General features: G+C 40.8%; 1 protein-coding gene across 1 annotated transcript in view; it reads left to right on the top strand.

The window, feature by feature from the left end:
* Positions 1-14,328, top strand: part of PITPNA (phosphatidylinositol transfer protein alpha) — a 140,415-nt gene extending 126,087 nt beyond the window's left edge. Inside the window, exons 10-12 of the mRNA XM_082245153.1 lie at positions 7,489-7,611; positions 9,513-9,579; positions 13,606-14,328. Of these exons, the coding sequence (XP_082101279.1) occupies positions 7,489-7,611; positions 9,513-9,560 (171 nt within the window). The 3' untranslated portion in view covers positions 9,561-9,579; positions 13,606-14,328. The remainder of the gene's footprint in view (positions 1-7,488; positions 7,612-9,512; positions 9,580-13,605) is intronic.
* The last annotated feature ends 1,786 nt before the right edge of the window (positions 14,329-16,114 follow it).

The following is a 16,114-nucleotide window of genomic DNA, read 5'->3' as shown; positions in this document are numbered from 1 at the left end:
GTGTCTTACATCAACCACCAAGGGGGCACCAGGAGTGCTCGGCCGGCCCGGGAGGTGACCGACATTCTGTCTTGGGCCGAGGCTCTTGTCCCGGCGATCTCGGCAGTTCACATTCCGGGTGTGGAGAATTGGCAGGCCAACTATCTGAGCCGCAAGACCCTGGACCAGGGGGAATGGTCCCTACACCCGGAGGTCTTTCAAATGCTGTGTGCGAGGTGGGGATCCCCAGACGTGGATCTGTTCGCATCCTGGCTAAATCAAAAGGTGGAAAGGTTCGTGGCAAGAACGCGCGATCCGTTGGCGGACGCCTCGGATGCGTTGGTAGCCCCTTGGCATCAGTATCGTCTGATGTATGCCTTTCCTCCGATTCAGTTGCTATCCCGGTTCCTCCGCAGATTGGTCTCGGAACTGCACCTGGTGATTCTGGTGGCTCCGGACTGGCCACGCCGGTCCTGGTACCCGACGTTGTTCACCTGGCAGTGGCGCCTCCGTGGCGTCTGCCTCTGCGGGAAGATCTCCTGTCTCAGGGTCCGATCTTCCATCCTGCTTTACGGTCGCTGGCTTTAACGGCCTGGCTGTTGAGACCCAGGTCCTGAAGGGCAGGGGTCTCTCTTCTGAGGTCATCCCTACCCTTGTCAAGGCTAGAAAGACCTCCTCCGGTAAAATCTATTACCGTACCTGGAAGACTTATTTCGCTTGGTGTGAGTCCAGGGGCTTCTCCCCTCGCTCGTACTCTGTGTCAAGAGTGTTGGCCTTCCTCCAGTCTGGAGTGGACCAGCGCCTGGCGCTGGCCACGATCAAAGGCCAGGTGTCCGCACTGGCTATTCTTTTCCAACGCCCTGTGGCGTCTCATTCCCTGGTTCGCACCTTCATTCAAGGTGTGCGACATTTGGCTCCTCCCAGGAAGGAGCCCTTACCTCCATGGGACTTGAACTTGGTTCTGTCCGTCTTACAGTGTGCTCCCTTTGAAAACGTTCGGGAAATATCGTTGCCTCTGCTGTCTAAGAAGGTTGCCTTTTTGGTGGCGATCACTTCGGCTTGCAGGGTGTCTGAACTGGCAGCGTTATCTTGCCGTTCTTCGTCCGCATCCCTCCTTTCTTCCTAAGGTGGTCTCTGAGTTCCACACTAATGAGGACATTGTCCTGCCTTCGTTTTGTACGAAGCCTAAGCATCCTAAGGAGGTTGCTCTGCATTCATTGGATGTTGTCAGGGCGATCAGGGTTTACCTGTCGTCTACGGAGTCCTTTCGGAAGACAGATTCCCTCTTTGTCCTTCCTGAGGGACCTCAGAAGGGCATGGCTGCTTCTGCAGCCACTATTGCCAAATGGATCAGACAGACCATTGAACAGGCTTACGCCTTGAAGGAACAGGTTCCACCCTTCCCTGTTAAGGCGCACTCTACCAGATCTGTGAGTGCGTCCTGGGCCTATTGGCATCGGGCCTCGTGGCCCAGGTGTGCAAGGTTGCGACTTGGTCGTCGGTGCACACTTTTTCAAAATTCTACAAAGTAGACGTTCGGGCATCGGCTGATGCTTCCTTTGGCCGCAAATTTTTTTCTGTTGCCCAGTTGGTTCTCTTACAGTGCATGTAAGATTCCTTTCTCTGATGTGGGTACTGCGTTGCCTTTTCTACGGTTGCGTCTCCCACCCCTCATGTCTATACTGCTTTGGGGGACATCCCAACAGTGATGACTTAGAGGAGGCGGTGACTGTCGGAAGGACGTAAGAGAAAACTGAATTTTTGTAAAATCTTACCTGTAAAATTCCTTTCTCTGAGTCCTCCGACAGTCGCCGCCCCTCTTTTGGGGTTCTTATCACCTACTGCTATGCTACCATACTGAGTTGGGAGTGGTGATGCAGGGGAGGTATTGACCAGATGGGACAGCCCCCATGGGTATGTATATGCTAATGCCTTTTGTCTTTTGACTAAGTCTATATGCCTAGCTACTCCTGCGGATGGGAAGTCAATACCCAACAGTGATGACTTAGAGGAGGCGGCGACTGTCGGAGGACTCAGAGAAAGGAATTTTACAGGTAAGATTTTACAAACATTCAGTTTTTTATTTTCATAGGCGATACCTAAGGAAAGTAGTGATTAGGCATCTGTCATTGAACCAAAATTTGATATGGTTCGAGATTTAATCTGTGTCTCATTTATGTTGATATATTTACTAACTTACATACACAGCTTACAAATTAAGGAAAATAACATCAGCGGATCCAGTAAACTTTTGGTTTAAAATGATCCTTAACCTGTTGCTGTCCACATACCACATACGTGCTGTGGCAAAACGGTGGGCTTTAATGCCCACATGCTGCATAAATGCGTCACTGTGTGGCTGATGTTTCTGGGCTGAGAGTGTGCTCACTGCGTACTCCCAGCACAAACCCCAAGCTGTTAAATACAGCTCGCGGTCCCCATTAGTGATTGGTAGCTGGTGGGACTGGTTCTCAATCTTGTGACCACTGTGATAGGCGATGCATACTAGCTCATTATGTGTTTCTCTTTCAGCTTGTAAAAAAAAAAAAAAATTTAACTGAGTTTACAACCTCTTTAAGAGATCACGCATCTTGTTTTATTCCCTGTTTCTAGCGGGTGCCACAATTTGCAGCTGAAAGCGTACACATGGATTTCAGAAGGCTGCAGTTTGATGGGATTAGCACATATATATTACATTCTGTGAAGCATGGTCATATTTTATGGTTCATTTTCATCCCACGTGTTTAGATCCCATATAACAAAATAACTGAATTGCTATGAATGAACCTGTACTAAAATTACAGGGAACTCATTGTTAAAATCACTAACTGACCTTGAAGTGATATTGCAGAACTGGCTTATGAATCATTGCTGCTGTGTTTTTAAATGAAACTAGCTTAGAGCATGTAATGTGCAATCTGTTTTTGTCTATAAAAAGACAAGCATCCTGTTCTTTTTGTAAAGGAAATATTTAAAGTGGTTCTAAAGCCTAAACCTTTTTACCTTTAATGCATTCCCGGCATTAAGATAAAAAAATGTTACAGTGCCTGTATTGCCCCCCCCCCTCTTTTTACTTACCTGAGCTCTCATTTGATCCAGCGCTGTGCCCGTCTGCAGCGGCTCTGCTCTCTCTCTGTCACAAGATTTGCCAACGACTCCCACTGTTGTCGGTCAAAACTGTACCAAGGGGGCAGGGCCGGGCCAGCTCGGGATTGAGCCTGCAGGTATGCAACAATAGGAGGCAGCCTCCTATGGGGGCACACTGAGAAGAGAAGGAGCCTATAGCAGCAGCAGGGGACCCCAGAAGAGGAGGATCAGGGCCACTCTGTGCAATTCTATTGCACAGAGCAGGAAAGTATAACATGTTTAAAAAAATATGCTTTACAATCTTTTTAAATGTAATCTATTGTAGGTGACTTTTGTATTAGCATACCCTGAAGACCGTTATTATAATTGAACAGTACAGGACACAACTTTGATTTTCATTTATTATGGATTATAGGTTAATACCTTTTTTTGTTTATGTGATTGAACACTGGCAGAGCTGTTGAGGACCTGCCCCTGGGGATTTTCTTATAAACCTCCCCTACTATGTGAGTCCACAGTTTTTTGTTAGCATCCTAAGGTGTTGGACCTCCTCTCCCCTACAGAGAAATCACTCTTGGCAGCTTAGGTAGTTTATCCTTTACAGTCTTCTTATGCAACCAGATCGGTGCCAGCTGTAAAACTATGGTAGCTGTTGTTTTAGGCACTGGATTCTGCTTCAACGCTCACTGTGGCATTTAGTGCAAATCATGTAGCTAGCCACAGGGATATGGCTGTGGGGGTATGCCCACCATGACAGGGTAAGCCTGGAAGCCATACAGGAACCAATGACATGAACAGGTAGGACAAGTTCACCCTGTTTACGTATCGAATATGGACCCAGTTTGGCCACTATGTAGATCGGTCTAGAAATGAGCAAAGTTCAAAAAGATACTTGAGTTGCTTTGCCATGTTTTTCATATGTAGGACTGCACTTTGCATGCAGCACAACAATGCACAAAAAATGTGTGCATATACGCGACACCTGCTTTTGCACGACCAATTGGGGGGGGGGGGGGGGGTGTTGTGCCTAATGTCCTCTTTTCAAGTGCCCTCTGCTGGGAAAATTAGGTTTCACTTCAAAAGCAGCCCTGCCACTATAGTAAAGTTCCCCAAAAAAGGCTTGTTTGTTAAAGTGTTCATTTTCCTGTGCTGTCAAACTCATCCATTCCATTTAGCAGAAATTATTATTTCTTATATTTTATCTTTGTTTTTGTTTTTTGTTTTTTTTAAATCTAAGCTTCTAGAAGAAGAAACCCCCTAGGTGGGATTTTAAGGGGCATAACCAATCAGAATATGAGTAATAAAATTCAGTATTTATTGATTGTCTCAAAGTTAAAACCAATGTAGAAAAATTAGAACATATACAAAAAATGCAGTCCTAATACACAATATATGCGAAAAACAACATATTTTCTGTCACTTAGTAGATCTGAAATGACAGAGAAAACATCCAACGCGTTTCAAAATTTTGTTCTGCTATCTTCTTCAAGGGTATATATGTGATTAATAAAGTATATATTTCTATAACAAAAAAGAAAATGTCATTAAGCACATAGTATATAAAAATATAATAGTAATTTTAATATTACCAAAACAAATACTAACCGTAAGGAATGTGTAAAATGGTATAATAGACTGCATATTCCAAAAACAAAAGAGCACTGTAATTGTTGCCAGCCAATAGATGTCCACCAATGTGAGGGAAAAATGCAACGTTTGGACGTACACTCCTAAACCACTGGGGGGGTGGGGGGCAAGCTTCACCGACATTCTCATCTAAATATATGCATAAAAGAGAAGAGGGGTAGACGTATATAGGTGTTTATACAGTCCCATGTGAACATAAAAAGGGGGAAAGAAGATCAAATTCCTTGGATCTTCTGCTCTCCTAGACAAACATTGTCTGATTTCCCAGGCTGAGAGAAAGCAGACGTTTGTCTAGGAGAGCAGAAGATCCGAGGTACCATCAGAGACCTCATAAGTGGATCCCCATTAGAAGGAGTATACCGTCACTCACCACCATTACCTGGGTCCAGTATATCCAGAGGAGGAGAGGAGAAAAGGAATATACCCCCTGAGAGATCTTAAAAAAGCAATTATTAAAGATATGGAGGTGAGCATATAGCACACCTAGTGGTGACGTGCACCGAAGAGCACCCATATGCACTGAGTATATAGGTGGAAGAAATATTTCCTTTAACACAGAAGAGGAAGATTTAGAGTATTATCACCATATGGGACACTTGAGCACTTTATGATGCGAGGCAGCATCTAATCACTATTGAATGTATATGGACATCTACATCACCATTAATATTGAGTGATATAAAGTTTATATATTGAGCACAGAGCACTTTTCTCTTTTCACTAATATATGTCACTATAAGCACTATTATTGAGATATTTTTATATTTATAAGTTTATTTATATGACTGTGTATTATATGTTTTATTGTGATTTTATACATCCACCAATATTAAGTCATTGTTTATATGGATTTTATGTACCAGTCATAATATAATATTTATTTATTTATCACCAAGACACTTTATATCACACATATACCTTCGAAGCGCGGTACTCCAAGCCCTCTCCGATCTAGCCCAAAATTCCATGTTGACAATAAAGCCTTCTGACAAGGGATGGTCTTGGATAATAAGTATTTTGAGATGTGCAATAAAATAATAGCTGCATCTCAACTACCAAGATTGAGAGGTATCGGATAAATTTAACAACTTGGTAGATTCGGTGTACTCGAGTAACATTATCTCCACATCTGATTGGGAATTCATCCGGACTACCTTTCCTAGAATGCCCACCTTCTATTCATTACCAAAATTGCATAAAAGTCTTCAAAATCCTACAGGGAGACCTATTATCTAAGGGAACGGGTCACTGACTGAAAACCTTAGCAAGTTTGTAGACGACCACTTGCGTTCGCATGTCATGAATCTTCCCAGTTATATATACGAGATGTGATACATCTGCAATTTGGACATTTTCACTTAGGGGTGTACTCACCTTTGTTGCCAGCGGTTTAGACATTAATGGCTTTGTGTTGAGTTATTTTGAGGGGACAGCAAATTTACACTGTTATACAAGCTGTACACTCACTACTTTACATTGTAGCAAAGTGTAATTTCTTCAGTGTTGTCACATGAAAAGATATAATAAAATATCTACAAAAATGTCAGGGGTGTACTCGCTTTTGTGAGATACTGTATAAGGCCATTCCTTTTCTCTAAATTAACTTGGTTGCTGCTATCCAAGCCATTCACCACCGGGAATGTATGAGGTATGGTTTTTACTGCATCCGAATAGTGATCTCGTTTTCCCTTGTAGATAGATGCTCCTAATATATGGTGTTGTGTTTTTTTTTTTTTTTTTTTTTTTTTTTTTTATGCTTAATATGTTGTCCTTCTCTGCGGGTACTACATAGTACTTTTTGATAATGCATATAGATGCAAGCAGAGATTTATTGAATTCATGCTCAATGGATACAGAGGTCCACTATTGGATCAAATCCTCCTATTACCAGCACAGGTTGATCTACTCTACTATCCTCTTTCTTTATCTGTTTTTTAGAAGAAGGCTACTTTTATACTTTCACTTCATTACAATGGACCTTAACCCCCCCCCCTCGCCTCCTTTGGAATTGTTCTATCCAATGAATTCCTGAGGGAACGGTTTGTGCTGATATGCACTTTCAACTGAGTAGTTTTATGGTCTCCATAAACTGTACATATTTAGAGCCTCTAGTGAAACTATATGCTTTTTTTTCCCCCTTTTTATGTTCACATGGGGTTGTATATACACCTATATACGTCTACCCCTCTTCTCTTTTTTACATATATTTAGATCAGAATGTCGGTGAAGCTTGTACGATTTTACACATTCCTTGTGGTTAGTATTTGTTTTGGTAACATAGTATAACGCCGGTTACTATTATAATTTTTTTACACTATGTACTTAATGACATTTCTTTTTTGTTATACAAATATATACCTTACTAATCGCATATATACCCCTGAAGAAGATTGCAGAACAAACAATTTGATTTCAAAACGCGTTGGGTGTTTCCTCTGTCATTTCAGATCTACTAAGTGACAGAAAATATGTGGTTTTCGCATATAATGTGTTTGTGTTAGGACTGCATTTTTTGTATATGATCTACTTTTTCTACATTGATTTTAACTTTGAGACAATCAATAAATACGGAGATTTATTACTCATATTCTGATTGGTTTTGCCTCCTAAAATCCCACCCAGAGGGTTTCTTCTTCTATTGTTTACCAGGGATGTGGGCACCCTTATAAGCCCTTGATTTACAACCGTTCTTTCTATGTTCTTAATCTAAGCTTACATTTTGCGTTTTCCTATTGCTCTATGCTGATGTTTTCTAATGTTCTTTATTATTACCAGCAAGAGAGGCGGCTGTTTACAAACTTCCATCGACAGCTTTTCTGCTGGCTGGACAAGTGGGTGGAACTAACAATGGAGGACATTCGCAGAATGGAGGAAGAAACAAAGAAAGAACTTGATGAGGTTTGTATCAGCTGATCAGTGATCTTATTTTTCTAACAATTTAAAGCAAATTTAATCCGTCCTCTGGTTCTCTTCTGTTTTGTCATTCCTTGAATTTAAATCTCCACTTTTAACATTTTTTTCCTATAATCCCCCTCCTGCACCTTCCTTTTTTTTAAAGCCCTTTTTTCTTTTTATTTTCCCCCTAGTGATCCTGCCATTAATATACATCCTGTCCTAGGGTGACCACACTCACCCACAGAGCCAAATATCTATGAAGGAACAGAGTCCTAACCCTAGACTTCTTTCCTTGTAGATAGCAGATATAAAAAAGTGCCTTCAATGGTATTTTGACAGACCAAAAGAGATCAAATAATATAAATACATTTTTAAGGTTTACATACGCTTGAAGCAATTTGAAAATGTACCAACATGTACCGAACCATCAATAGTCCTTTAGTGTAACCCACGTCGACGTGGGTTACACTAAAGGACTATTGATGGTTCGTTGCTATATAGGAGTATTGAGTCACCGATGTTTCTGTCCTGCGTTTTGCCGTAATCTGCCACCTCCTGAGTCATTAAAAAGGAAATACCGGTATGTCATGGTCTCTCTGGCCCTGAGGAAGCCTTGAGCGAAATGCGTCGGCTTGCTGGGGACCTACATTGACCTCGCTCCATCTGAGACCTACCCTCCATATGTGTCTTGTCTTTGCCAACATGTGCGTGACCGCCCATGTTTTTTATTTTTGTAAACTTAATAAAATGTAAATTGTTTTATATATCGGTTTTGGTGGGATCCTTCTCCTCCCATTGGCCCGCAAAGCCCCACTTTTTTCTGTCCTTCTATTTTGTATAACAATTAGGGGTAAGGGCCTCTTTTTACACGGTACTTTTTTCTGTGTAATTGCTAGTCTTAAGAGATTTGCAGTGAGCTTTGGTGGTGTTACTACTGTGCTACTCTACTTGCTGGAGAGAAAGCTGCAGTGCAGGGATCTACCTGTTTCTACTTAATTTATTATGTAAATCTTTATCCTTCACTGATTCCTGCTGCTTCTTGAATTTTACCCTACCAGTCATCAGGGGGCAGCCTGAATCTGACATGAGGAAACAAAGCCCTTTTTGTTTCCTCCTTCCTTCAAAGCCCTATTCCTCAACCAGGATGACCCCTGTTTATGGCTACACAAAGCAAAACATAGCATGGTAAGTCATTAAGGGGAAAACGTTTCTATGCATTGCTGGTTGCTAGTCTTTTACCCTTGGATTGCCCTTTTTTGGGCACAGCTTCCACAATTGAGGTCCTCTTTAACAGGGGTATGTACAGACACCTCTGTATTCCTTCTTTTTTTTTTTTTTTTTGTTACATTTTTGTCTTACTGAAATACCTATAAGCCATGAACAGGTTTGCTTTCCCTTTTAACTTTTATGTTCCACAGTGTTACCTAATGGATGAAAGACTTCTTTTAGAAGAAAATATATTACAGTGGTGTTGTATTCAGTTTCTTACCCTGCAGAGGCATCACTGTGATGAAGACATTATAATTACCCTAGAATTTCAGAAATTATTTTTTTATGATATAACTATGTATGCTGCTTTATGTCAGTTGAAACAGATGTGAAGGGGCACTTATTATTTTTCTTCATTTGAAAAAGTGCTAACATATTACACTGTGTTGTACATGAAATACTAAAAGGTTACAAATACAGACTTCAGATAAAAACAACCATAAATATGACACTCCCTAAATTATACCTAGACTCTGGCAATCTTCTCCTTTCATGAGTGCTGGACAAATCGGTTGTGAAGTCGCCCATACAGAAAGCTTTCTATGACCTGTCGACACAAATCTAAACCAATTATGATAAACATTCTCTTTGTAATCATTTGCAGTTGGACTAATATGTGTCTGTTTTAACCTTAGATGAGAGAGAAGGACCCAGTGAAAGGAATGGTGGCAGCGGATGATTAGCACCAATGCATTGAGTTCAGTGAGTAATCCTAAAGTATTTTTGGAGGTGTACAGAACATATCTTAAAAGATACAAAGTATATGTGGCTTGTACAAACTTGACCGCCATTTTAATAGTTTGAGAAAATTCACATTCAGTTTCACGTGCCATGCACCGATAACATTTCCAAGGCAAACATGTTTGAATGTGGGAACTAATTTAGAACTGAAGCTAGAACTTTTTTTTTTTTTATTTTATAGGTTAGACTTTCTGTCAGGGGTCTGTTGCTTTCTGCCCTCCCATCCCTCCAAATGGGAAGAGACTACCCTCACTCCTGTTCTGGAGACATGACAGCAAGTGATAAGAAATTTCTCTTGAAAAACCCACCTGTGACTGTTGTCACTCCCTTGAAAGCATGAGTGCCACACATTTTGTCTTTGAACTTCATGCAGTTGTCACAATGAGTGCCCTCTTTGGATATTTACATTCACTTCCTGTTCTTGTGATAGCTGTACAATGTTAGATTTCTCTTCACTTCCTGCTTTGGTTATGATGATTGGTTGCACTGCATATATGATTGGGTCTGTCAGTTGCACTAATAAATCAGTTTTTGTTTTTCTGAGTCCCCTCTGTAATATAGTTTTATTGCCCTTATATGAAAGTTTATAGTTTTACTGTACAGGATCAGTGAAACGCACAACAGTGTTGTAGACATGTGGATATAAGGTAGTCTTAAATGGACATGTACTTTTAAATGGATTTAAAGTAAGTCAAACAAATTAATGCCCAACTCAAAAACTCAAGATAATGTTTAAAGCCGTTACAAGTAAACCATTTAAAAAAAAAAAAAAATGTTCATAGCATATGAATAAAAACTGACTGTTGTTCACATCAGTATTATTTGGTTTGTCCCACTTGTAACTGCCACTTTTTCTGGCCATCTTGGGCTGTAAAGGAAATTGAGGAAAAAAAAAACATATGGCTGGAAAAACAGGTAAAAAAATGTTATTGAAAGGTAAAAAAAAAAGTTTTAACGCTAGCAACAGACTGCATTATATTTGTTACTTTTGATTTTGCCCATGGTTTCACTTAAAAGAGAAGTATGGGATTTGTTAAAAAAAAAAAATTTATACTCCCCTAGGTAAATGCAGATGCTGGCTCTGCAGTAAGAACTGAGTGATCAAAGACCGCCGATCGCTCCGTTCTCCCCCTCTGAGACCCGTGACTGTCAGTCAGCGCACTGAGAGGCTGACCTAGGTGCCGATCCTGGCTTCTGGGTGGGTCCCGACCATATTGTCAGGATCTTTTTCAGATCCTGTACTGGCTCTGTGAAAATGGATCGCAGGAGTGTAGAACGAACTGCATGCAGGAGTGTAGAACGAACCGCACTCTGTGATCCATAGAAGTATAGTCAAAAAAGCTCTGTCCTTTTAAAGACAAAGTGACAGCCACCATCTAGTCAACTCCCAACCCACCTATACTCACTTTCCCCATACGCCATGCTTTATGTTTGACAGTGCCAGATGACTCCATCACGAGAGAAGGTCACCAACTCCCCATAGCCTGAAAAGCCAAGTATTTTCAGATGAGTGCCCTCTGTGCAGCACTGTGAATGTGAGTACACGTAGGTCCAGTGGTGGGCCCCTGAGCATTCAAGGTGAAAGCGACTTTTTAAGGCCTGTGTTACAGACCTTTGAACAGACTTTGGGCTGTGTTAATGGCATCAGCTTGACTTGTTTCTGAGATCATTCAGAATTCATTAACAGGTGTATTTAATGACTTGACCTGCATTTCACCTGCTACAAGCAGGTGTTTCCATAGACTTGTAAAGGAATGTAAATTCCATCTGATGTGAGCAAAAACCCTTTTGACACAGCCCTAAAAAAAAACTAAAATAGTTATTGGGAGAACTGTTGCATCCCCTTCTTCTCCTACCCTCTGCCTTTACAGAATGTGTCAGCGATGATCTCCCGTGCATAAGTGAAATAACCCTATAAGAAGTGTAATTCCATTGTATGATTGGATACAATTCTTGAAGCCTTTCTGCCCTCTAGGACTGGGGTTGTCCTCAAACCGCTGAAAAAAACCAAGAGACAGAGGGCGCACCGGCCTAGTGTATTGTCCCACAAAATTAAATTTAAAAGTGTAATAAAGAAGAACTACTCACAAGCATAGGTAGTATTAGGGCACATTGGGCTGCTCTCTGTGGCTAAAAATGTTTAGCCACAAGGAGTGGCCCAATGTGCACTAATATTACCTAAGCTTGTAAGTCGTTCTGATTTATTACACTTTTTAAATAAAATTTAGTGGGACATAGTTACACAAGGCCAGTGTGCCCTCTTTTAGAATTTGTATCTTATACAGTATCTCACAAAAGTGAGTACACCCTTCACATTTTTGTAAATATTTTATTTTATCTTTTCATGTGACAACACTGAAGAAATGACACTTTGCTACAATGTAAAGTCGTGAGTGTATAGCTTGTATAACAGTGTAAATTTGTTGTCCCCTCAAAATAACTCAACACACAGCCATTAATGTCTAAACCAATTGCAACAAAAGCGAGTACACCCCAAAGTGACCATGTCCAAATTGGGCCCAATTAGCCATTTTCCCTCCCCGGTGTCATGTGACTCGTTATTGTTACAAGGTCTCATGTATGAATGGGGAGCAGGTGTGTTAAATTTGGTGTTATCGCTCTCACTCTCTCATACTGGTCACTGGAAGTTCAACATGGCACCTCATGGCAAAGAACTCTGAGGATCTGAAAAAAATAATTGTTGTTCAACATAAAGATGGCCTAGGCTATAAGAAGATTGCCAAGACCCTGAAACTGAGCTGCAGCACGGTGGCCAAGACCATACAGCGGTTTACCAGGACAGGTTCCACTCAGAACAGGTCTTGTCATGGACGACCAAAAAAGTTGACTGCACGTGCTCGGCATCATATCCAAATCAAAGGTTGTCTTTGGGAAATAGACGTATGAGTGCTGCCAGCATTGCTGCAGAGGTTGAAGGGGTGAGGGGTCAGACTGTCAGTGCTCAGACCGTACGCCACACTGCATCAAATTGGTCTGCATGGCTGTCATCCCAGAAGGAAGCCCTTTTCTGAAAATTATGCACAAGGAAGCCCGCAAACAGTTTGCTGAAGCCAAGCAGACTAAGGACATGGATTAAAGAAACCATGTCCTGTGGTCTGGTGAGACCAAGATAAACGTATTTGGTTCAGATGGTTTCTAGCTTGTGTCGCAGCAACCAGGTGAGGAGTACAAAGACAAGTGTGTCTTGCCTACAGTCAAGCATGGTGGTGGGAGTGTCATGGTCTGGGGTTGCATGAGTGCTGCCAGCACTGGGGAGCTACAGTTCACTGGGGGAACATCAACATGCACTGTGACCTACTGAAGCAGAGCATGATCCCCCCTCCCCTTGGAGACTGGGCCGCAAGGCAGTATTCTAACATAATGACCCCAAACACACCTCTAAGACAACCACTGCCTTGCTCAAGAAGCTGAGGGTAAAGGTGATGGACGGGCCAAGCATGTCTCCAGACCTAAACCATATTCAGCATCTGTGGGGCATCTCCAAATGGAAGGTCTCGAACATCCACCAGCTCCGTGATGAGGACTCCAGTGGCAAACTCTAAAGCTCTGGTGAACTCCATGCCCAAGAGGGTTAAGGCAGTGCTGGAAAATTATGGTGGCCACACAAAATATTGACCAATTTAGACATTGTGACTTAGGGGTGTACTCACTTTTGTTGCCAGCGGTTTTGACATTAATGGCTGTGTGTTGAGTTATTTTGAGGGGATAGCAAATTTGCACGGTTATACAAGCTGTACACTCAATACTTTACATTGTAGAAAAGTGTATTTTCTTCAGTGTTGTCACATGAAAAGATATAATAAAATATTTACAAAAACTTGAAGGGTGTACTCACTTTTGTAAGATACTGTAGGTGCTCTTCATATGATGCTATATAGTGAACGTTAGCAACTGTATTCTTATTTGAAGATAAATATGTTTAGGCATTTTTGTCAATTGTTACCTAATACATGTTTTTTCTTTCAGTTTTGGACTTAAGAGATAAACGGGAGGCCTCAGTGCTTCGGTCCTGATGGATAGCTCACTTCTGGATCAAGCGCCACTACCTGTTTTTGCAGACGATTTGAACCCCCTTGTAGCTTACTCTAGGAACCCCTTAATATTGTGAGCTAGTAGTCCTATAACAAGCAAACGCTAAGATTCTCACACCTGTGTGATGAAGGAGCTCATTCCTCAGGTGCATTGTGTATATATTGTATTAACAAGAGCCCCCCTAGTCCTTCTATTTTCATTGTTCCAGAGTTTTCCATTGAGCTCCCAATTAATTTTAATGTCACTTTTAGGAAAGAAAGTGTCTTGTGAGTAATTGTGAAATACATAATTATGTTTTACATTATTGAAACATGCATTGCTTTCGGTGGTCTTATTTTGTTAAAGTAAAGGGGTACAATAACAAAAATACAATAATCCTATTGTACATGCATCACTTTATTTAAGCAGGATAGCTCTGTATGAAGTTAAAGGGCTCCATAGCACAATTGTTTTTTTAGTCTTTAAAAATGATTGTCTTCACTTTGAAACTTCCAAGAATATTGCAAATATGATTATTTAATAATGTAATTATGTAATTGACAATCTGAGGCTCTCCAACTGTTTAACTAAACTACCCATCGTGATCTACAGTTACTCCATCGGGCTTATTTATTAAGGCAAAGAACAGAGGCAGATGAATTCCTATATTGAATTTTAGAGGCAGTCTGTTCAAAATGTTTTTTTTTTTTCAAAGGTGATTTCTATATACCAGGGAGCATACTGTTTAGTTAACCCAAAAAAAAAAAAGTTTTGAATGAATGGCTGCAACTGTATTATGCACATGGGCTATTCGGCTGTTGGAATTCAGCCTGCCCTGGCACAGAGCAGTCACCAATAGTAAGCATTCATCTCTACTGAGCAATGTGAAACCTGATTGCCATCGGTTTCTCTGTGTTGCTTGGCACTTCTGCTGTTTGTAATTTCTTTGTACATAGTCCCACATTAGCGTCCTGGGCTGCTAGTATCTCCATTGACAAAAACACAGTGGAAAGAATGAAAAAGCTGTACAAAAAAAAGGATAAGTATAATTTTTGCCCAGTGCAGCCAGTCCTTTGTAAGTTGGAAAATTAAATCTAGCATGATTGGTCGGTGTTGGAATCACCTTTACATTATCTTTCATACAACTTATTAATTTTTAAAGATTACCAGATTTTTTTTTTTTTTTTTTAAGAACTACAGATTTTTAAGATGGAAATATAATAAAACACAGAAGAATACCATTAAAATATAAAAATATAAAAAAAATCTTAAACATGCTGGGGATTTAGATGAGCACTGCAGAGTCACAGGTTGTTGACAGTTGTGGTTCATTTAAGTATGGTATTTAATGTTAAAGGAGGATGCTGTTTCTTATCCAGAAGTTGTGCAATAATTCACATCTGTGTTCCATTTCCATTCATACTTTTCTCATCTGTCTGTCCATCCTTCTCTTTTACTAAATCTACCACAATTGAAGACTTTGATGTTATAATTGCAATATTATGTGCAGCTCAACTCTTTAACGTATAGGTAAATGTTTTAGACTGTGTATATTGCAGAATTATTCAAAAATAAGAATTGTATGGAAGAAAAGATGACAAAATATTCCTATTTTAATAGATCTATAAAGTTATTTCTAAATGATAAATTTAACAACCACATAATCTACTAGTGAGTTTTTGTCTGTTTTTATTTATTTAATTTTTTTTTTTGGTAAAAACTTTGGTGATTTACTAATTGTGATTAAAGTTGTTTGACAAATTAGCACAGTCAGCAAACTTGTTCTATATTTTTCAGCTTAACATGCTGGAACAGTGATTTTTGCACTTTTAATCTAGATTGTGTATTGGCTGGTGAAATTATTAAAGTGATTGTAAAGGTTTATTTATTTTTCTAAAATAACAAACATGTTCTACTTGTCTGCTCTGTGCAGTGGTTTTGCACAGAGCAGCCCTGATCCTCCTCTTCTGGTGTACCCCGCTGGCAGTCTTGGGTCCTTCTCTTTTCTAAGTTCCCCCATAGCAAGCTGCTTTCTTTAGGGACACTCATGTGGGCTCAATCTTGAGCCACACTGTGTCCGTCTATTGACACACACAGTGCAGCCCTGCTCTTTGCTCACAGGTTTTGATTGACAGCAGCACGAGCCAATGGCTCCCTCTTCTGCCAAGCCTCCTGTGAGAGAGTGGAGAAAAGAACCACACTGCTGCAATCATGCACAGCGCTGGATCAAGGGGAGCTTACTGTGAAAGGTTTCTTACCTTAACAGCCCATTCAGACTGGCGCGACAGGATTTTGTGGGGCGACCTGTCAAGCTGTGCACCGCGACCTTGGCGCGCATTGCACGGACTTCATATAATTGAAGTCAATGCAAGTTGCCTCCAGGTCGCCCCAAAGTAGTACAGGACCCTTTTTCTAAGTCGGAGAGACTTGTGTCGCTCCTATTAGAACGGGTCCTGTACTATTC

Source organism: Pelophylax lessonae, assembly GCF_965119305.1.
Source record: "Pelophylax lessonae genome assembly, chromosome: 2".
In the NCBI taxonomy this organism is placed as follows: Eukaryota; Metazoa; Chordata; class Amphibia; order Anura; family Ranidae; genus Pelophylax; species Pelophylax lessonae.
The sequence above is the reverse complement of the archived record's forward strand: the minus strand, read 5'-3'. Positions and strand labels throughout refer to the sequence as shown.